General features: G+C 42.4%; 1 protein-coding gene across 1 annotated transcript in view; it reads left to right on the forward strand.

Moving 5' to 3' along the window:
• ropn1l (rhophilin associated tail protein 1-like) overlaps positions 1-22,084 on the forward strand; it is a 74,712-nt gene extending 52,628 nt beyond the window's left edge. Inside the window, exon 6 of the mRNA XM_068056230.1 lies at positions 21,843-22,084. Within this exon, the coding sequence (XP_067912331.1) occupies positions 21,843-21,930 (88 nt within the window). The 3' untranslated portion in view covers positions 21,931-22,084. The remainder of the gene's footprint in view (positions 1-21,842) is intronic.
• Positions 22,085-23,186: the final 1,102 nt, after the last annotated feature.

Consider the following 23,186-nt stretch of genomic DNA (forward strand, 5'->3'; position numbering starts at 1 on the left):
TTAGAATGGAAACTAATCTTAATATAACTCACACATTGTAGATTTTTGACAGTTTTGTGTCAATTGAATGAATAATATTGATTGTTGTAAATAAACTGCCTGCATTTGCTTTTCATTGTAAGCAAGTTTTAATTGCTCCACCTTGATGGCCATGTCTTCAGCTGCCTTAAGCCCTTAGACTCTGGAACTCCCTCCCTAAACCTCTGCCTCTCTACCTCCATTTCCTCCTTTAAGACAGTCCTTAAAACCTACCTCTGTGACCAAGCTTTTGGTCATCTGCCTTAATATCTCTTCTTGTGGCTCGGTGTCATATTATGTTTTATAATGCCCCTTTGGAGCGCCTTGGGATATTTTATTACATTAAAGGCACTATATAAACACAAGTTGTAAGTTATCTCTTCCTTTTAAACTCCAGTTTCTTGGGATGTTTGGTGCATGTATGGACACACACTGCTGTTCAAAGCTAATGTTTCGATCATTTGCACTGTAGAAATCACTAAGAAGTCGATCTGAGTGTGAAACTGTTGTCCACTTTTTATTCAGTGCAAAACAGCTTTCCCTGCAATGCCCAGTTTATATTGGCAACAGTAACACATAGGTGAGTCCTGGAGCAACTCTCTTGCGGGCTGACCTATATGTTACTGTTGTCAATATAAGCTTGAGAGTGCATGAAGTGCAGTTCTGCAGTGAATGGAATCACAGGGGAATATCTGAGGACTCCTGCCTGCCAGAACTATAAGTGGGTGCAACTTACTGTCCCCTTTCAGGTGACAGTGTGGCCAGTGTCCTATTGCTGGATGACAGGCAGTAGGCCATTAGTATGGAAACATGTGGTGCTCCGATAACACCTATTTTTGAATGCAAACCCTACGAGATCAGAATCCAAGAGCTCAACATCTGACCATTGTTGGTTTTCAGGTTCAATTTTCAATTGCTCCAGCCTCAACAACTTTTGGGGGATAGAGTTTCAGATTTCCACTACCCTTTGAGTGAGAAAGTACTTTCACCCCTGAATGACCTGGGTCTAATTTTAAGGTTATGCCCCCTTGTTGTAGTGGAGGGAGTCCAGAGGAATTCATTTCTCTCACTTTACCCTATCAAATCATTTGATCATCTTGGACATGTCAATTAGAAGACCCCTTAATCTTCTATATTCAGGGCCATGCAGCCTCGTCTGTGCAATCTAGCCTCATAATTTAACTCTTTAAGTCCCAGTATCATTCTGGTGAATCTGGTGCGGGCCCCAGAACTGAATGTGGTACTCCAGATGGGGTCTAATAAGAGTTCTGTACAGCTGTAACATAACTTACACATCTTTGTATTACGGCCCACTTGAGATAAAGGGAAACATTCCATTCATGTTTTAAATTATTTCTTGTAACTGTTCACTAGCTTTTTGTGATTTCTGTACGTGGACCCCTAAAACACTGTGGTCATCCACAGTTCCTAGTTTCTTTCCATTTAGAAAATACTCTGATCTATCTTTCTATAGGTTCAAAATGGAGAACCTCACACTTTCGTACAATGAACTCCATTTGTCACAACTTTGCCCATTCAGCTTAGTCTGTCAATGTCCTTTGCAACGTCTGCTCTCAACTGCATTATTTATTGCACCATTTAACTTAATGTTGTTTGCAAACTTAGATATATGGCTCATGAGGTATCTGAACCTTGTCTTCACTTTCAGCCATTATGTCTAGGTAGTTGGGACCTCATTGATGTGCAAAGCCCATCTCCTCCCATTCTCTCTGTGCAGCTTGCGAAGAAGGCCAATTCTACTCAGCGGCACTTCCTGCATCTTTACAGAGGGTCAGGAAACCATGGATATGTGCTAGTGCTCTGATTCATGTTCCAGATTTATTTATAAATTTCTGCCAGCAAAAACACCCATTTGCTGATGCTGACCTTTAAATCACAGCAGCAACATTGGGCATCCTGGTCCCAAAAAAGCTGGCTCCTGGGAGGGGCTTTTCATGACTTGAGATTGCTTGAAATATCTAAATAGGCCTGAGTCCAGAATGTTTAATAGAGTCAGGTGTCTTCCACTTTGGTGGGCAAAACCCATCCTCTGAACACAGTCGAGAAATTACACTTATGTTTTCTATATTGTGTTATCATATAGAAACCAGAATGTTCAGAACAGCCATTTCTATATTGTCTACTTTTACAAATAATCATTACACAATTAAATCATGAATGTGTGTTTTCAGTATGGAGCCGGGTGGTACCACAGGATCACTTTTAATTATTTTATTTAACATTTTTGCTGCTGTACAGGCCCATTAAAATCACTGGCATCTCTATCCTCCAGTGATCACTCAACCACATAGGGAATCTGCACTGAACTTTAATCCACACAATAGGAAAATAATTACTTACCTCATTATCTTGTATAAGGCAGTCGTACTTCACATTTAGGATCTGTGTGAAGCATGTTCAGCTTCCCTACATTGGAAATGAAGCCGTATAATGCAGTCAAACTGGTGTGAGTTTGAGCTTTGGCTTCAAGTGTAAGACCAGTTGGTAAAGATACTGGCCGGGATTTTATCTGGGTGCTGGGGGTCTCAATCTCCGGCAAAAGCACTGGAGAGGACCCCATGTAGCCCCTTCTGTGGGAGGCCTACCGAATCAAGTGCCAGTTAGTTACTTAACTGGACAGTAGCGGGCCTTCCACAGGATCATGGATCCTGGTGATGGAAGTCCCACCCTCTGAGAGCTGCCAGCCAATCAGAGGCTGGAAGCTCTTTTAACTGAGCAGTGCCACTGCTGAGGCGGTGGCTGCTGCCAGTGGAGCACCCACCCGAGGCCCAGGAGTGGCGCTGAACCCAGGCCACGGGTAGATGCGCGTGGGAGGGCTCTCGCAGTGTGGATGTCGTGGGGACGGGGGTGTAGGGGGCTGGCAGCAATGGCAGGGGCGTGGCTCTCAGAACCCCCCCTCCCCCTCCTTTCCCGATGCTGAAACCTCATTCAGGCACTAAGTGCCTACTAACGAGGAACCCCCATCCCTGGAGTCAGCAAGCAAACTGCATGGTTTTTCTTGCCATGCATTAATTGCCCACTTCAGGGCCTCAGTTTGTGGTAGGGCGGGAAGGCCATTCGCAGGCCTTCCCGCCCTGGACTTAATTACAGCGGAAGCGGGAAGGTGGTGGGATTCCCCCGTCACCATCCCACCCGATTACATGCTGTCCCTGCTTCCAAATCCACTGTGGGGGAGAGCATAAAATTCACCCCACTCTCAATGTTGTTCGGCCTTACATTACTTAACTACAGCCAGTACTGAGCAAAACTTCTAAATTTATTTGAAAACATTGTTAAGTGGCTCACTGGACTGCCTATTAAGTTTTTAATGTCAGTAAAGAGGCAACAGGATAGTCAGTAACGTCAAAAATTTCATATGCTGGCAGAGTTCTTACAACAACAATGCTCCACTTTTCTCCTGTTTATAAACGTGTGGAGCTTTCAATATAACTCTGCTTCCACTGCCCTCATACTAAAACAATATTACACCCAACTCTTCCAAAAATTTAAAGAAAAATAATTTTCAAAGTTGTCAAAATACATTCTTTTTAGGTTTTATCAGAAATATGAGATCTATAATGAAAAAAACTAGCAAAGGAAATATTGGTGCTTTTCAGTAGTGTTTCTTTCTTTCTTTCTTTGGCCTCCTTGTCTTGAGAGACAATGGGTAAGTGCCTGGAGGTGGTCAGTGGTTTGTGAAGCAGCGCCTGGAGTGGCTATAAAGGCCAATTCTAGAGTGACAGACTCTTCCACATGTGCTACAGATAAAATTGGTTGTCGGGGCAGTTACACAGTTGGCTCTCCCCTTGCGCTTCTGTCTTTTTTCCTGCCAACTGCTATGTCTCTTCGACGCGCCACTCTTTAGCCCCGCCTTTATGGCTGTCCATGTCTGGCGATCACTGGCAACTGATTCCCACGACTTGTGATCAGTGTCACAGGATTTCATGTCGCATTTGCAGACGTCTTTAAAGCGGAGACATGGACGGCCGGTCTGATACCAGTGACGAGCTCGCTGTACAATGTATCTTTGGGGATCCTGCCATCTTCCATGCGGCTCACATGGCCAAGCCATCTCAAGCGCCGCTGGCTCAGTAGGGTGAATATGCTGGGGATGTTGGCCGCCTCGAGGAATTCTGATTTGGAGATATGGTCCTGCCACCTGATCCCAAGGATTCTCCGGAGGCAGTGAAGATAGCATGAATTGAGACGTCGCTCTTGGCTGACCTACATTGTCCAGGCCTCACTGCCGTAGAGCAAGGTACTGAGGACACAGGCCTGATACACTCGGACTTTTGTGTTCCGTGTCTGTGCGCCATTTCCCCACACTCTCTTGGCCAGTCTGGACATAGCAGCGGACACCTTTCCCATGCGCTTGTTGATTTTTGCATCGAGAGACAGGTTACTGGTGATAGTTGAGCCTAGGTAGGTGAACTCTTGAACCACTTCCAAAGAGTGGTCGCCGATATTGATGGATGGAGCATTTCTGATGTCCTGTCCCATGATGTTCGTTTTCTTGAGGCTGATGGTTAGGCCAAATTCGTTGCAGGCAGCTGCAATCCTGTCGATGAGTCTCTGCAGACACTCTTCTGTGTGTATGTTAATGCAACATCATCAGCAAAGAGGAGTTCCCTGATGAGGACCTTCCGTACTTTGGTCTTCACTCTTAGATGGGCAAGGTTGAACAACCTGCCATCTGATCTTGTGTGGAGGAAAATTCCTTCTTCTGAAGACTTGAACGAATGAGAGCAGCAGGGAGAAGAAAATCCCAAACAGTGTAGGTGCGAGAACACAGCCCTGTTTCACACCACTCAGGATAGGAAAGGGGCCTGATGAGGCGCCGCTATGCTGAATTGTACCTTTCATATTGTCATAGAATGAGGTGATGATACTTAGTAGCTTTGGTGGACATCCGATCTTGGCTAGTAGTTTGAAGAGACCACGTCTGCTGACTTTGGTGAGATCAATGAAAGAAACGTAGAGGGGCATCTGTTGTTTGCGGCATTTCTCCTGTAGCTGGCGAAGGGAGAACAGCATGTGAATGGTGGATCTCTCTGCTCGAAAGTCACACTGTGCCTCAGGGTAGACACGCTCAGCCAGCTTCTGGAGCCTGTTTAAAGCGACTCGAGCAAAGTCTTTCCCCACAATGCTGAGCAGGGAGATTCCACGGTAGTTGTTGCAGTCACCGCGGTCACCCTTGTTCTTATAAAGGGTGATGATATTGGCATCGCGCATGTCCCGTGGTACTGCTCCCTCATCCCAGCACAGGTAAAGCAGTTCATGGAGTGCTGAGAGTATAGCAGGCTTGACACTCTTGATTATTTCAGGGGTAATGCCATCCTTTCCAGGGGCTTTTCCACTGGCTAGAGAATCAGTGGCCTCGCTGAGTTCAGATTTTGTTAGCTGTTCGTCCAGCTCATCCATGTCTGGCAGAGACTGGGCTTCATTGAGGGCGGTCTCAGTGACAACATTTTCCCTGGAGTACAGTTCTAGGTAGTGCTGCACCCAGTGGTCCATTTGCTTGTGTTGGTCAGTGATCGTGTCTCCTGATTTAGACTTGAGGGGGGCGATCTTCGTGATGGTTGGACCAAAAGCTCTCTTAATGCCATCATACATTCCTCTGATGTTTCCGGTGTCGGAGACCAGCTGAATATGACTGCATAGGTGTTGCCAGTAGTCACTTGCGCAGCGCCTGGCTGTTCTTTGTGCAGCGCTTCTGGCTGCTTTAAGTGCTATGGATGTTAACTCGCTGGGGGCTCTCTTGTAGTTCAACAGTGCAATGCACCTAGTAGCTACGACAGGTTCCAGCTCTTCAAAGTGAGATTGAAAGCAGTCTGCATTCTGCTTCACACATTTGCCATAGGTGGTCATTGCTGAGTCATAGATGGCATCTCTGATGTGGGCCCACTTGATCTCTGCATCCCCTGTTGTAGGAGTGTTTTGAAGAGCTTTTTCAAGTGAATTTAGAAACTTATATAACAGCTGTGGATAAGAAATTCTGTTAGTGTTGATGCGCGGGCCGCCCTTCTGCTTGGAGTGATGCAGCTTCTTTGGTTTGAGTCTAACCTTGCTGCACACCAGGGAGTGGTCGGTGTCACAGTCCGCATAGTGGAAGCTGCGTGTGATTTGAACGCTGTTTAAAGAGGATCGCCTTGTGACGATGAGGTCCAGCTGGTGCCAACAACATGATCTTGGGTGCCTCCATGAAACCTGGGTGACAGGGTTTAGTATGAAAGAACGAGTTGGTGATGCAGAGGTTGTGATAGGTACACAACTCCAGCAGTCTCTGTCCATTCTCATTCATCCTTCCAATGCCGTAGTGCCCAAGGCAGGAGGGCCATGAGTCATGGTAGTGTACTCCATACTAAATCTGTGAATAAGACCACATGCCACACTGTGGGGTTGACCTTCCAATCATCTTCCAGAATTCTGCCGTTTACACAATTTCTTCAGCATTTCAGTGGATCATCCACCAAAATTAGGTGGAAAACCCAGAGAACCTGCTCAAAATCCAATCCCTATGACCGTGTCAGTTCTTGTCTCTACTGAAGCATGAAATATGGCACCAGCCTTAACCACAACTAATATAAATTCTGCAGTATTATTATAAATTCTGTATGTTCACATGGAAGCTGCATACATAAACTTGTCACCATATTCATTGCACTCTCCTACCAATGACGGCACTAGCAATTTGATTTTATATCTGGATCCTCAACCTGTATTGCAGAAGATCCCCTGTGCTGCAATTCTTCTACTGTTTTCAAAATGGCTGTAAATTATGTTGCTTAATCATAAACAGTAATAAAATCAATTGGCTATATGAAAAATAAGTACAGAATATTTAATTAACTTCTGGCCCAGTTATTCTCTGACCTCTAACCTCCCTTCGCCTGAAGATTATATTTTGTCTTGATTCCTTGTGTGCAATGCTACCAGGAGGTTGACTAATAGTTCAAATAAAATTAAATGCTCAAATGAAAAATATAGATTGTAATGAACATTTAAAACAAAATGGTGCTTTAACTATTATTTAGGGCTAGTATACATGATTAATCAGCATGTAAATCTAATTTAAATCATAGTGGTTTATATGAATGGGGATTAACTGAAAATCACACAGCTCTCTTGGGTTTTACCTCTTGTGAATAGATGTATAAAAATGCAATTACTTAAGTTCCCAATAACTCAGATCAGACATAGAAGTTTGAATAGGCAAGATTACACGTTTCATAGGAGAACTGAAAGCCTTTAGTGTACATGTAATAAGACTTAGCAGATAAAATGAATAGATTGGTTGATTATCCAACAGTTTAATCCTTTGAGTGTATCCGTTCCTTTTTAGTTTGTAGTACACCAATATACTTCTGCTTTGGACTAGGAGCTTCTCATGCATCACAGTTATTCATTATCTATATTTAATTCTCTCTTTCTATCCATCTACTTATCTCTCTCTCTCACACATTTAATAATGGATCTCCATTTCCTTAGCAACTCCAGAACACGGGACATACAAGTAACAATCAACATCTTTTCTGTGTAGCAATTCCTGGAATTAGCATAAAAACTCCTGACTTGAAAGCAGCTGTAATATGATTAATTCTGCATCAAAGATTATCGGGGTTTCTCAAACAGACAAATCATCAGCTGCAATTACAGTCTTCAAGGGAAGCATCTGGACTCCCTCCACAAATTGAAAATTAGATATTTGTAGTCTGAGATTGGCTCTGTGTCAGGAGGTCATGCATGCAATCCCACTCCAGTAATTGAGCTATAATCTGTGCTGAACTGTAGTGCAGCAGTGAGGGAATAATGCAATGCCAGAGATGATGGGAAGAATTTTCATCTGGAGGCGGATTTGGAAGCAGGCGAGCTGGCAATTTCCCATTGCCGGCCGGCATGCCGGTCTACTGGCATATTCCTGCCTGCGGCCAATTTTCAGGGAGTCAGCTTCTGGGAGGTGGCGGGTAGCCAATTAGACCAGTTAAAGGGCCAATTGAGGCACTCTTCACACACCATTTGGATTTTCCTGATGGTGGACAAGCCCTCCAATGTGGTTGGAGCCCGTAGAGGTGGTGGCCTCCCAGCAGCTGGCCAGGAGGGCCAGAGGTACATCCTGCAAAGCAGCACAGCATGGATCCCCTAGGCTGTGAGGATCACAGCCACAGCTGCAGGCCATCCTGTGGAGGGAATCCCCCTCCGGAGTGATGGCCTGGCAGCTGTGGCCATAATATATTTTGCTCCATGTACAAGTCTTCAGAGGGCGCCTCCATCTTGAGGTGCCCATGAGGTCCCCCGCCTACAACGGCAGCGCCCACCTCAACTGGTGGGGCTGCTGCCGCACTGAGCCTCGGACACTCCCATTGGCCCTCCGGGATCGGGACCCTGGAACTAAAATTCAGCTAGCTAGATGAGACATTTCAGGTGGATCTAAAAGATTTTGGGTATTGTCTTGAAGAGGAGATAGAGGTTCTTTGGGTCAAATTCATTCCTCTACCAAAAGCACAGATTAACTGTCTCATCTTATTGCTGTGACTATACTTCAAGAAGTAATTAATTGATTATATATGCTACAACCAGGTGAGAAAGGAATCTAGGGGTTCCCTCTCAGCCGTAACAGGGTTTAATTTTTAAAACACCATGTTTTTAATTTCCCCTCAGTGAATCCTTGTTCACTGCTCTCCAACTGTAATGGCAAAGAAAACAACTAGACAGGTTTTCTTAGACTTAAACAAGAAAGATGTAAGTTTATTAACCTTAAAACTAATTTGGTTAAAACTACTAAAAATACGCAACGTAACCATGCTAGCGTGCACACGTGATAAACGTACATGCAGTTAGAGACAGAAAAGGAGAAAGAATTAAGGGGAAAGGGTTGAAGCAGTATCTGGAGTTCATTTACTGTCTTTTGAGTTCGATGTAAAGTCTTTGATTGCAGTTAAATCTTGCCATCTTGTTGGGGCCCAGTGCACACTTTCAAACTTGTTTTGATGGTTTTCTGTCTTGAGGCTTAGTTTCATCCTTGGGTCCCTATCTTTGCATGAGAGAGAGAGAGTCAGGAAGATGTTGTCTTCTTGAAATCCAGTTGCAGAGTCCTCTTTTCGTGAGAGAGAGAGGGTGGCAGGGAGAAATGCTCTCTCTTCAAGTTCAGTTACAGTCTTTTTTGTCTGTGTGGCACAATTCGAACCAAACCTGGGCCAGCAGGCCAGTCATGTGACTCGCTCCTTTTTTTGGAACCACCTGCCCAGCGAGGTTTTGTGGACTCTTTCAATCTTAGTAGACATTCTCAGTCGGGGGCTGCAATGCTGATTTTTACACATCCAATGTCTTTTGATCAAAATCCATTTGGTTAATTGAATCAGGGAGCAGTTCCATTGTCTTCTCCAGGCAACTGTTTTTTAGAATGCAAATGTTCCCTTTTAGAATGCAGGTGCAGCCATGTTTTCAGTCCAATAAGAGTTTAAAATTAATGTTCCATATGACGAAATTAATATGCCTCATTCTTGGCAGGTGTGGTTTTCAGCACATATAGCACTAAGGGTCATCCTAAGAACACGAAAATCCTTATATAAATGCAGTTTCTTTCTCTTTCTTGTTCATCTGAGCTAGTCATGGAGGCCTTTTTCACAGTAATTTGATTATGACATTGTTTTATATTGACAAAAGCACAATGTAGTATTCCAGTGAGGTAGAACCTGTGTTTAAGGTGGTCGATCATTTTAAGGCCACAAAATCCAATTGCTGTAAGTAAACAAAACCCAAGATCACTCTGAATTTAATTGTTGTTTGGTCAGAGAATTTTGCAATTGGAATGCACACATCAGTTTTATGCTGGAGATTAGAAGAACCCAACATTTTAAGACTTTGCATCTGTACTTTCCGGAGTTTGATGTGCCTTTTAGTATACAGTAGATATATTGGTACAAAAGCAGAATACTACAGATGGTGGAAATCTGAAATAAAGCAGAAATGTTGGAAATACTCAACAGGTCAGGCAGCATCCATGGAGCGAGAAACAGAGAGTTTAGCATATCATGCTTACCTGTCAGTGTCCACTTTCTGTTCCTCATCTTTTCATTGTCTCTTTCTCTTTGTGTACTGTGTGCTTCTCTCTGACTTTCACCTTTTGTGTTTCTCTGTGTTTTCTTCTACTTCTCTCACTCTCTCACTGTTTTTCTGCCTTTCCTTTATTGCCTTTTGCTTTTATTGCTTCTTCTTTCCTTTCAGACATTAGGTACTGTAGTGGGTAGTGTGCCAGATTTGGCAAAAATAGAGCAGGTCATAGATGGGGGAGGGGAAGTAAAGTGGCCAAGGTGCAGGGCATCACGTGCCTTACAGCTTCACTCCACATAGTCACTGATAGCACTTAATATCCCTTCAAACCCTGCACGTGAGCCTGCTTCTTGATGTGCTGTTCTACCTCATTTCCCTGCAATGCTATTTCCCATGTCCGAGCACCTGTCACCATTCTACTCACTTCCACATCCACTGGCCCTCTTGTTCCCAGTCATAGAGTCATTTACAGCACAGAAGGAGGCCATTCAGCCCATCAAGTCTGTGTCGGCTCTCCGTAGAGCAATCCAGTCAGTCCCATTCCCCTGCTGTAGCCCTGCAAGTTTATTTCCTTCAAGTGCCCATCTGGTTTCCTTTTGAAATTATTGATTGTCTCTGCTTCTACCACCCTTGTAAGCAGTGAGTTCCAGGTCATTGCCACTCGCTGCGTAACAAAGTTGTTCCTCACATTCCCCCTGCAACTCTTGCCCAAAACCTTAAATATGTGTCTGCTAGTCTTTGTACCATCAGCTAATGGAAACAGTTTTTCTTTGTCTACCCTATCCAAACCTGTCAGAATCTTGTTCACCTCTATTAAATTTCCCTGCTCCAACCTAACCTTGTAGGTAAAACCCCTCATCCTTGGAAGCATTCTGCACCCTCTTGAGGACCATCATCCATCCTATAGTGTGGTGACCAAAATTGGATGCAGTTCTCTAGTTGAGGCCTAACCAGAGCTTTATAAAGCTTCAGCATAGCTTCCCTGCTTTTGTATTTGGTACTTCTATTTAAGAAGCCCAAAATCCCATATGCTTTGCTGACCACGCTCTCAATATGTCTTGTCACCTTCCAAGATCTATGCCCATGTATCCCCAGGTCATTGTCCCTGCACACTCTTTAGAACTGTGCCATTAAGTCTATATGGCCTCTCCCCATCCCTTCTGCCAAAATGCATCACCTTATAGTTCTCTGTATTAAATTCCATTTGCCACTTGTCTGCCCATTCGTCTAGCCTAGCTATGTCCTGTTGCACTCGTTTTGTATCATCCTCAATGTTTGCCACTCTTCCAAGTTTGGTATCATCGGCAAATTTTGAAATGTTATTTATTTATTTTTTATTTAGAGATACAGCACTGAAACAGGCCCTTCGGCCCACCGAGTCTGTGCCGACCAATAACCACCCATTTATACTAACCCTGCAGTAATCCTATATTCCCTGTCACCTACCTACACTAGGGGCAATTTACAATGGCCAATTTACCTATCAACCTGCAAGTCTTTGGCTGTGGGAGGAAACCGGAGCACCCGTCGAAAACCCACACAGACACAGGGAGAACTTGCAAACTCCGCACAGGCAGTACCCAGAATCGAACCCAGGTCCCTGGAGCTGTGAGGCTGCAGTGCTAACCACTGCGCCACTGTGCCACCCTGTTACTCTCTACATATATCTCAATCAAAAAGGCAATGATCCCAGTACAGACCCTTGGAGAACAGCATTGTATACTATCCTCCAGACTGAAAAATAACCATTTACTATGACTCGCTGTCTTCTGACCTTAAGCCAATTTTTTTTATCCAAACTGACATTGACCTGCCTATTCCATGAGCCTCAGTTTTGTTAACCAGCTTTTTATGTGGTACTTTGTCAAAAACTTTCTTAATGTAAATAGACAACATCCATTGCAATCTCTTCATCTGCTTTCTTTGTTACGTCATCAAAAAATTCAATTAGATTCATTAAACACAAATTGTCTTTCACAAATCCATGCTGGGTATCCTTAATTAACTCAAACTTCTCCAAGTGCCTGTTGATTTTTTTTTTCCTTGATTATTGTTTCTGATAGCTTACCCACCACTGATGTTAAACTACCTGGCCTCCAGTTACGAGGACTGTCCTTACACTCTTTCTTGAATAAGGGTGTCATATTTTCCACTTTCCAATCCTCTGGCACATCTCCCGTATCTAGGGAAGATTGGAAGATCATGGGAAGCCCTTCTGCTGTCTCCACCCCCACTTCCTTTGGTAACCTGAGATGCAAGCCATCTGGACCTGGCGACTTATCCACTGTAAGCATAGCCAGCATTTTCTGTATGCCCTACCTCTCAATTTCACCCCATCAATTACCTCTACAGTCTCAGTCTCTTGGCTTTTCTGATTCCTATACTTTGATGTTTGTACCATGCCTTTAGGCTTTGGGTTTTAGGGGAGGGGCAAGTGCCAGCAGAATATCAGACAGGTTTTGAGCTGTGGGGCAGGGCAAAAGAGAGGGTGCAAGATATAGAAAGAGAATGCATGTGAATACCTCACCATGATGTCACCTCCGATCACCTTTACCATCACACCTTGTTGAAGTATGTGTTGCCATTTTCCACTACCTGTTTACCTCAGGTATCCTACCTTTGCTTCCCTATTTGTGACCCTTTCTCTTGCTCTTTACTGCTAACATTAAGGTACTGGCCATCTGCATTGGAGATGGAGCTGGAGAACTCATTGGGAACTAAGGAATGCTTTTTGTTGCTATATATAAATGACTGATCTTGGAATACAGAGCAGGATGTCAAAGTTTGCCAATGACACCGAACTTGGAGCTGCAGCAAACTGTGAGGATGCTATGTACCTCCTGCAACAGGACATAAATAGGTGAGCAGAATGGGCAGACAGTTGGCAGATGAAATTTAATACTGACAAGTGTGAGGTGATGCATTTTGGCAGAAGGAATAGTGAGAGGCAATATATACTGAATGGCACAGTTCTAAAGAGTGTGCAGGGACCTGGGGAGCATGTGCATCGATCTTTAAAGATGGCAGGACATATTGAGAGAGTGCTTAGTAAAGTATATGGGATGTTGGGCGTCTTAAATAGAGGCATAGAGTACAAAAGCAGGGAAGTTATGCTGAACCTTTGTAAAGCTCTGGTTAGGCCCTACCTGGTCACCACACTTCAGGAAGGATGTGAGATGTCCTTGAGTGGGTGCAGAAGAGGTTTACCAGAATGGTTCAAGGGATGAGTGATTTTAGTTTCAAGGCTAGGTTGGAAAAGCTGGTGTTCTCCTTACAGCAAACAAGATTGAGGGGAGATTTAATAGAGGTGTACAAGATTATGACAGGCTTAGATAAGTTAGACAAGGAAAAATTTTTCCCATTAACTAATGGTACAATGACGAGGGGACATAGATTGAAGGTTTTGTGTAAGAGATGCAGGGAACTATGAGAAAGCACTTTTGAACACAGCAGGCGGTAATGACCTGGATCTCGCTGCCCACAAGGGTGGTGGAAGCAGAAACAACCAATGACTTCAAAAGGAAATTGGATGGGTACATGAAGGGAATAAATTTGCAGGCCACTGAGATTGAATGGGGGAGTGGGACTGACCGGATTGCTCTGCAGAGAACCAGCATGGACTTGATGGGCTGAATGGTCTCCTTCTGTGCCGTAAATGACTCTACAAATGCTTAAATGTTACAAGATAGTATAATAAGAAATAAAGATGTTACAATAAATAAGTTTGACAGTCGCAGGAAGTGAATGCTATATACAACACTTTTAATATATAGAGTGGGAAAGGGAGGGAGGAGAAAGCAAAACAGGAGGGAGGAGCAGGAGAAAGAGATGTGTGCATTTTTCTCAGGACAATTAAACTCATTCTCATTACAACAGAACTTTACATGCAATGTTTGTTACATATAATTACATAAAGACAGTGAATATATGGTTATCTCACTTCCATAACATTTAGTATTATGTAACAGTTCACACAAATATATGTTATTTCTGACTGAATTTTATGTCTGCAAATTCTGTAAACCAGAAGATAGAACCTTGCTAAAAAGATACAAGCATTTCAAATAGTGAATATTGTGATTTTAAGCACTGTCAGTGACTCAAGAAAATGGGAGATTCAAATTTACTTAAAGGTTGACTGTTTTCCCCCATATACAGTTGCAGTCTGAATCTTCTGTGCCTAAAGTAATTGATTTTACAACTTTTATCTTAGTGACTATAAATTTAACAGTATGCCATAAGCTGCGACTGATTGATTATCCTTCTTTCACAAACTACAGCAGTATTGTATATAGTGAACAATTTCCTTAACTGCTAGTTTTATTGTATTAAAGTACAGAATTAATTAATGGACAGAATCAGGAACAGTCAATTGCATTTAGGCCAGCAGCCACTATTTATAGTCCTCCATTAACTCAGCCACAATTTCACATGACAGCATGCTGCATAACAAATCACCCGCTACCAGTTTGTTGTTTTCAAGTTTACTCATGTTAAGTGATTAACATGATTAGAGAATTATAGCAAAACATTAAGTAATAGGCATCTGGTTAAAGACTGGGGAAATATGCAGAAGAATACTAGAAGAAATACATAAGAACATAAGAACTAGGATCAGGAGTAGGCATTTCAGCCCCTCGAGCCTACTCCTCCATTTAATACGATCATGGCTAATCTCATCTCGGCCTCAACTCCACTTTCCTGCCTGTTCTCCATAACCCTTCAACCTATTACTAATTAAAAATCTGTCTATCTCCTCCTTAGATTTACTCAATGCCCCGGCATCAACCGCACTCTGGGATAGTGAATTCCACAGACTCATGACTCTGAGAGAAGTAATTTCTCCTCATCTCTGTTTTAAATCTGCTACCCCTTATCCTAAAACTATGACCTCTCGTTCTAGATTGCCCCACAACAGGAAACATCCTCTCTACGTCTACTTTGTCAATCCCCTTAATCATCTTAAATACCTCAATTAGATCTCCTCTCATTCTTCTAAATTCTAGAGAGTAAAGGCCTAAACTGCTCAAACGCTCATATAATAAAGTTAATAAAATACAAAGAAGTATGGAGAGAAGCAAGCAGAGAGATTAGGAGGGCTTAAGGATGTTTGAAAGAAAGCTGTCTGTCATTCACCATTAAGTCAAAGAAGGGGTAAGGCCACTTGGGAAAGGGGAAATCTTGTACTTGAGAAAGGCAGAGCTGCTGATTAAATATTCTGCTTCAGTTTTTGTTGAGGAAGGAGAAAATCAGAATATAGGAATACCTGCGGATCACCCACTAACTGGAGATAAATATTCAAAAGGAAACTATTTAAAAGACCCCTGGGAATTAAGGTAGAAAATTCACCAGGTCCAAATGGTATATATCCCAGAGAACCAAGGGAAGTTGGAAAGGAGAAACCTGAGGCAATAACTATAATTTTTCAACAATGTTTGGGAACAGGAATGTGTCAGGACTGGAGGGTGGCAAACGTTAAACTCGTATTCAAGAAAGAGGAAGGAAATATGCCAGCAAATTATACATCACAAGAACATAGGAATTATGAAGAAAGGATTGTAGAACTGAGGGCTTTCCCCAATTGGAACAGAGAGAGTTAAAGAGGAATCTAATAAAGGTTTTCAAAATAAGAAAAGGTTTTCAAAGGGTAAATGTAAAAGATTGTTTTACCTGCTTGATGAATCAGTAACAATTGGGGTTCAACTCATGAATATCACTAAAAGAACAGAGGAAAGGGAAACATTTCACACCGTGTTCTTTGGACACAGGTTGCTTTACCACAAATGGCTACTCAAGGAGTGACTATAGCATCATTTGAAAGGGAATTGGGTAAGCATTTGAAAAGAAAGAATGCAAAAAGATATGGGAAAAGTGCAGGGAAATAATCTTTATTAGTGATCTTTAGATTATGCATTCATTGTTACCATGGGCTATATCTTATGCTGATTCTCAAGTAACGATATAGTTTCAGTATTCTTTATTCTGATTAGTGCCGTGATGTTTTGAGCTGGCCCATTTATAATACATTTGGAGGTAACTCCAATTGTGAAATAAATAAATAACAAGCAAGTGCATTTAAGCCCAGAGTCCAAACACGCACAATGTGATGTTTGCAAATATCACCATTTTGACATCTTCAACGCCTACAATTCCTAGAGGATTGTATTGTTCACAATGACTTGATGCGGTTTCCTGGAGGCATAGGTAATAGCAAAATACGCAAAGTGTGCTGCTTTTGTACTGCTGGGGTCCAGAGGGAAGATATTAACTAGCAGTCGAATAAAGGGTTGATTTTTCTTTTGATATGCGTTAACCGGCACAGCTCTAACTGCATATGTTGGAAGTTTATGTCCCATACCCAATACTCAATGCAATGTTGTATCCTTCTCAAGTATTGCCTGCAACTTTGTACTTGCTAACATCCTGGAGTTTTGATTGCACAGTACAAGTTTAAAAAGCCTGCTTTAATTTATCATATCTACACAAGCTTCTTATCATATCTCCTCTCTATCTTTTTTTCAATGAACTGTTCATTTTTGTTTCTTTCCCAGTAATGCAAAGCCATAAACGAAGGAATCATTCTTGCCTTTCTGCTTTGAGCCCTTTCCAATAGATTAATTGTCTTTCTTACATAAGATATTCCAAAGTGCACAATTTTCCAACTGTGTCCTTGTGAATGATCTCCACTGGAATATGACTTTGAAGTAGAGATTTTGAATCTGTAATGTAGATATTAAAAATAGAGAATAGTGCTCTCTACTTGTCATAATGAATTTTTGATGGCTCCTTGTGAATGTTACACAGTAAATCACTGAGCACGATGGTTTCATAAACACTTATACATCTTACTGAATGAAGAAACAGTAACCTTTACTTTGATATGAGTACTATTGCTCCTCATGTCAAAACATGAGTAATTGAACACAGCATGAGAATTTACTTCGGTGACGTGGAGAACTAGTGGGTCTCAGATAAGCGCATTTTCCGTTTGACAAATGAATGAACAGCAGCAGTTGCAGTAATAACATCTATTTTTGCCTCTAGTCTCATGTTCATTTAATTTTCTTTTAAATTTGACACACATTTCAAATTATAAACAGCAATCAAGCATTCATTCCTAGAACAGAAAGGCCTAGAAATTGGTTTACAATGCCAGGGCATAGTGAACCCTCCCTGCCTCAGGCCTCATACGATTGGCAAGCTGCAGATGCTTGCTGGGCATTCCCAGGCATACCGCTGGCATAGAGGATTTAAATTTCTCAGGTAGGTCCTAGGAGAGAGGCGGGCAATTGGGAGAAGCGGTGAGGCGATGCTCTTTGGCATGATAGTGGTGCTGGGAGGATCAATCCTACCATGATGAAAGAAAGAAAGAACTTGTATTTATGTCACATCTTTTATGTCCTCAGGACATCCCAAAGCATTTCACAGCCAGTAAATTACTGTTGAAGTGTAGTCGCTGTTGTTATGCGGAAAGTGACTAGTAAGGATGACGATTGGAAAGGGAGGCAATCGGGGTGGCAAAGGGTGGGGGTTAGTGATCATGAATAGCCTTCCTTGCTTTACGTGTTCTTATATCTGCATGGAGTAGTAAAATTGACCTTGATGATGAATAACATATGAAATGAGAAACTAATGAATAACTGAATTCTGTTCAACAGCCCCTTACGTTCCCACAAATGATTTAAAATGTAAAAAAAGTAATTAACTTGTTTCAGTGATAGCATTCTCACTTTGGAGCCTGTCCTCGCGGACCTTCATTGGCTCCTGAGTAAGCAATGGGACAATATTAAAATTCTCATCCTTGTTTTCAAATCCCTCTGTGATCTCACCCCTTCCTATCTCTTTAATAACCTCCAGCCCCAAAACCTTCAAGATATTTGCACTCTACAATTCTGGCCTCTTGAGCAACCTTGATTTAAATGCTCCACCATTGGTGGCCTTGCCTTCAGCTTTCAAGATCCTAAGCTATGGAATTCCCTCCCTAAACCTTTCCATTTCTCTACCTTTTCTTCCTTTAAGACACTCCTTAAAACCTCCCTCGTTGACCAATCTTCTGGTCACCTGACCTAATATTTCCTTATGTGGCTTGGTGTCCAATTTTGTTTGATAACGTTACTGTCAAGTGTCTTGGGATGTTTTACTACGTTAAAGGTGCTATAGAAATACAAGTTGGTGTTGTTAATTGTGGATTCAAGCCCAGCTCCAACGCATAATCTAGGCTGATACTTTAGTACAGCAGTAAGGGAGCACCGCATCATCAGAGATATCAAGGGAGAAATTCATTCACATGGTGCAATGCAAACTTAGGTCAATTCTTGGGGGCAGGCAGTGCCGTGGGATGCTACCTGCACAGTCCCCGTGGCGTTGTTCATTAAAGAATGCCGTGCAGATAGCTGCTGCTAATGGTGCTGCCTGTCCCCGGGGAATCGATGTAATCTATGCAGCGCCTGTCTGCGAATGAATTCTCCCCCACCATCTTTCTAAACCAAAATCATGGTCTGCCTGTTCAGGTGGATGTGAAAGACTATTTGAAGAAGAACTGGTAGTTCTCTGAGTGTTCTGCCCAACATTTCTCCATCAACCATCACCATCAAAAACAGATTAACTGCTTATTCATTTTGGGGTCCTTGCTGTGTGTTTTGCCTACAAAACAATAGTTAACTGCACTTCAAAAGTAATTCACTGGGTGTGAAATGTGCAACATAAATGCAAATTCTTCTTTCATTCATAATGAATGGCCGACAGCGATGTACAACATAATAATTCAATCAAAAGTTTCTGACAATATCATCAGAACCCTAAGATGTTTTGTAGTCTTGTATCTCACAGCAGGCAAGAATTTCAGATCAGTGGAAACATTTCCACTGGTGCAAGATATGCATGTGGGTGCTGGCAAATGGTACCACCAAAACAGAAAGTGCGAGGCTTTCATTGTGCAAAAGCAGTGCATGCAAATAAGGCACTTTGCATGAAGCGAGGATTTCCTCATATTTTACTAGAATTTCTACTCACTCACAATGGGACAATAAAAGTAAGCCAAATGGATTAAGAAGCTTGTAAAGAGATATGGGGCATTCCTGGGTCATCAAATTTTCATACGTTACGGAGGTTGCTTTTAAAGCATCCCACACTCATGTAATGCTTGGGGTGATGCAAGATGCAAAAAGAATTGTCAAGCAGATCCACTGGCCAGCACCCATCAATATACCAGCAACTGCAATCTGCAAACCTTGCCACACCTATTTGACAATGATCAAGTGGAACTGCCTAACCAGGCTCTGAGTGAGAATGAAGGTAATTGCAGAGCAGTGCCATCTGCTACATGGACACCTGCAGACAAATATCACCTCAAAGACAGCATGACCATTTGCAGTCACTGTCACCATCACTCTCAACTGCTATATCTCTGCATCCTTCCAGGCGAGCATATAGCCTATCTACAAGATCAGCCAATTTATTGTCTACAAATGTATTGCACAATGGACTGTACTGATCAACAGGACTATCTTTTTCCACTCAAGTCCCATTCACCTCACTGATCTACATTTGTTCTCCCAGTCTGGCAATGTCTCAATTTTAAAATTCTCATCTTTGTTTTCAGATCTTTCTGTGGTCTTACCTGTCCCTATCTCTGTAACCTCTCGAGCTCTACACCCTTCTGAGATCTCTGTGCTCCTCCAATTCTGGCCTCTGTGCATCGCCAGTTTTTATCACCCCACGATTGGCAGCGCGTCTACAGTTGCCTAGGTCCTAAGCTCTGAGTCTGTTCCCTAAATCTTTGGGTGGAATTTTGTGTTGGTCAGGGGAAACTGACGCCGTGATCCCCACGTCAACTCCTGTACGGAAGGCCCGCCAAATTTAGTGCCAATTAGGCACTTAACTGGACAGCAGCGGGCCTTCCATATGATTTAGGAACCTGTTGCCGGAAGTCCCAGCCTTGCAGGTGGTTTGTGCTGTAGATGCAGCCACCAGACACAGAGGAGCTGTGCTGGAACCAGGCTCAAGATAGGTCAGGGCCGGAGGGGTCTCAAGGGTGGGAGCCGCGGGGGAAAGGGGTCAGCAGCAAGGGCAGGTGAGTGGCCCTCAGTGGGCCCTTCCCCCTGCTTCCCGTTGCCGAGTCCCTCGTTCAGGCACCAAGTGCCTTTGAACGAGGGACCCCCTCCCCGCCGGCCTGCAGCTGGGAAGCAGCCACAGTATTTCATGCCGTGCTTCCCGTGCAGCGACAGGGCTGCCCGCCACAAGGGTAATTGTGGCTGCGGCAGGAAGAGTCCCTTAATTAGGGGTTAGTTACCCAGTTAATGGCCTCAACTGGCGGCAGGGCGGTGTCAACACCCCCTCCACCCCACCCTCGGCCACCATTCATCCGATTTTATGCTCTCTCGCCTCCAAACCCGCCACGGGGGAGAGCATAAAATTCAGCCCTTTCTGTCTCTCTATCTCTCTCCTCTAAGATGCTCTTTAAAATCTACCTCTTTGACCAAGCTTTTGTCTTAATGTCTCCTTATTTGGCTCAGTGTCAAAATTTGTTTGATAACGCTCCCGTGAAGCATCCTTAGATATTCTGCTATATTAAAGGTGCTATATAAATGCAAGTCATTGAAGAGCAACTTGATGGTCCAATTTCACTGCATTGCCCATTCATCAAACGACTTATTGAAGCACCCATGTGGCCGTGGAGGACACAATGGCATGGCCTACATGAGCACAAAGGATTACCATTGATTCAAGGTGCCGCTGTTCATGATTAGGGATACTGCATTGTGTTGCTTCTCATGTTGCTGTCAGAATATTTTAAGTTTAAGGCGGTCATCTGTGCAGGTGTGCTGTAAGGTAAAGACAGTTTTGAATAATGATTTCTTGGAAATAAAAATAATGACACCCTAGCCACCTGTGGAAAGATGCAGATGCAGAGTACAGTTACAAAAAGACCCATGCAACTACCAGGATCTTTATACTGCAACCTTGAGAGTGTCACCAAGACAATGTCATTTGCTGCACCATTTTCCTGTACAAAGAGAAGCTGGAAGAGTCATCCTCTAGCCAAGGCCAAAATATGTTGCAGATAACCTTTCGAGAGGATGCCACTGCAGAAATATCTGTGCAGCTAGGAAGACTAGTTGGCAGTATGCTCATCCAAATGAGATTCAGCTAAATGCCTGAGCCACATTTCAACTAACCTTGCTATCCACAAGGAGACAATCAAGTCACCCATAACATTGTTCTCTGCATTAACTTTACCGTGGATGGCCAGTCTTCACTGTGCTACTACCCTATTCTGCAGCATCAGAAAGAAACTGGACAAATTTGAAAAGAAGGGTTATCAATTCTCCCCCCACCCCCTCTCTGCCCCCATCCTTATTTGTGGTATGTTTACTTGAGTTTAGAGTTTCTTGATTCCTATTGGCGATAGTGTAAGTTGTGCACCTTTTCTGTCCCATTATTCTATGTATTCTAAGTGCTGCCCAGTTCAAATAAGTGAGGTGCTGCCAATAGTACTACGGACTTAATAATTATATAACTCTGTAATTGTATTTTTTGCAGCAGAAAAGTACAGAAGAAATACCATTTGTTTATATTTTATGAGAGACAAATTCAGAACACTTTTTTTAACCTGTTATCTTTCTATTGAAAATTATGTGTGTAATCGTAAGTGCAGTAATACAAGAAAATTGTATTGTCGATAATGAGAGCTGAAGACAGTTTTTTTTCAGATCATATTGGAAAACTCAGTACACCTTTGTTATCATCACCCACTTTTTGTAATTTATTTTTAGGGATAAACAAGGTGGATTGATACAACCCAGAAACTTCAAACAACTCAATAAATCAAGACCTCACAATGAAAGCAAAGTACCATCTTAATTAAACATAATCTTTTGTTCCTTCAAGGTTATGTTCAAAGTTGGTAAAATAATGTATAATGTACTACAGAGAACAAGCAACAACTTTCATTTCTAAAGCATCTTCATTTCCAACACTGCTTCCTTAATGCTTAATAAAGCTGCATTGTTCCAAAGGTTTGCTTGTTTTTGCTATCTGTATATTTTGCTATTTGTTTGCTATTATGACTGTAAAAGTAATCCATTTGTTGTAAATAACTTTGGGACATCCTGACACATTATAAAAATGCATATATTTGATCGGTTAGATGTAGCGGAGAATATATCCAGTTGTTAGGTATCCAAAACTAGGGACCATCGATTTAACCATCGTCTTAATAAATGCAATAAAGAATTCAAGAGAAACTTCTTTATCTAGAATGTGGAACTTGCTACTACATCTAATAGTTGAGATGAATCGAATAGATGGCTTTAAGGGAAAGCTATCAGTACATGAGGGAAAAAGGAATAAAAGCATATGCAGGTAGGATTAAATGAAGTAGGGCGGAAGTAGACTTGTCTGGAGCATGGGCCAGTTAGGCCAAATGGACTGTTTGTCTCCTGTAAATTCTATGTTAATTCTTTTCTCAGGCCATGTTGCAGTGACTTGTGGTTTGCGTTGAAATCTTCAACCTCATAAACTAACTTTTGGGTGTGATGAAGCAAAGTGTAATAATTAAAACATTTTACTTCAGTCTCTTTAGGTAATATGGCATTTATCTGAGCCTGAGGTGAATGGTTACCTGTACACTGATTAGGAATGTATATTGCGGAAAAAATTAAAATAGAACTTTGTTAGAGCTTTTAATAGATTTTAAGTTTTATTAAAAATTCTTCATTTATTCAGCTACATACAAACAGGAATTGCAATTATCCTTGGGATGATGGTCCTTTTTATTCTTAAGTGGAGGTTAAACATATTTTACGCACACCCTCCATGCCTCCACGTAAATATGGGGGCATTGAATCTGAAATAGTTTCTCTGACCCAAGATACAGAAAGCTGAATTGTTCAGGTTACTGCAGTGAGCCAAGTTCATGGCTATGCTGCTTGTATGGTCTGTTACAAGATAATCATCTAAAACTGCCCAAATAGAAAGTTTCCACTTTACTTCTCGTCAGTGTGTACCAGGATCTTTACCAAACTAGGGGCCACGAAACTACCCATTATCTAGTCAGTGTGCTATCTTCCATGGACGTGACGGACCCCAGGAGGTTTTTAGAAATGTTGTAATGCCTT

The sequence above is a fragment of the Heterodontus francisci genome, chromosome 2, assembly GCF_036365525.1.
Source record: "Heterodontus francisci isolate sHetFra1 chromosome 2, sHetFra1.hap1, whole genome shotgun sequence".
In the NCBI taxonomy this organism is placed as follows: domain Eukaryota; kingdom Metazoa; phylum Chordata; class Chondrichthyes; order Heterodontiformes; family Heterodontidae; genus Heterodontus; species Heterodontus francisci.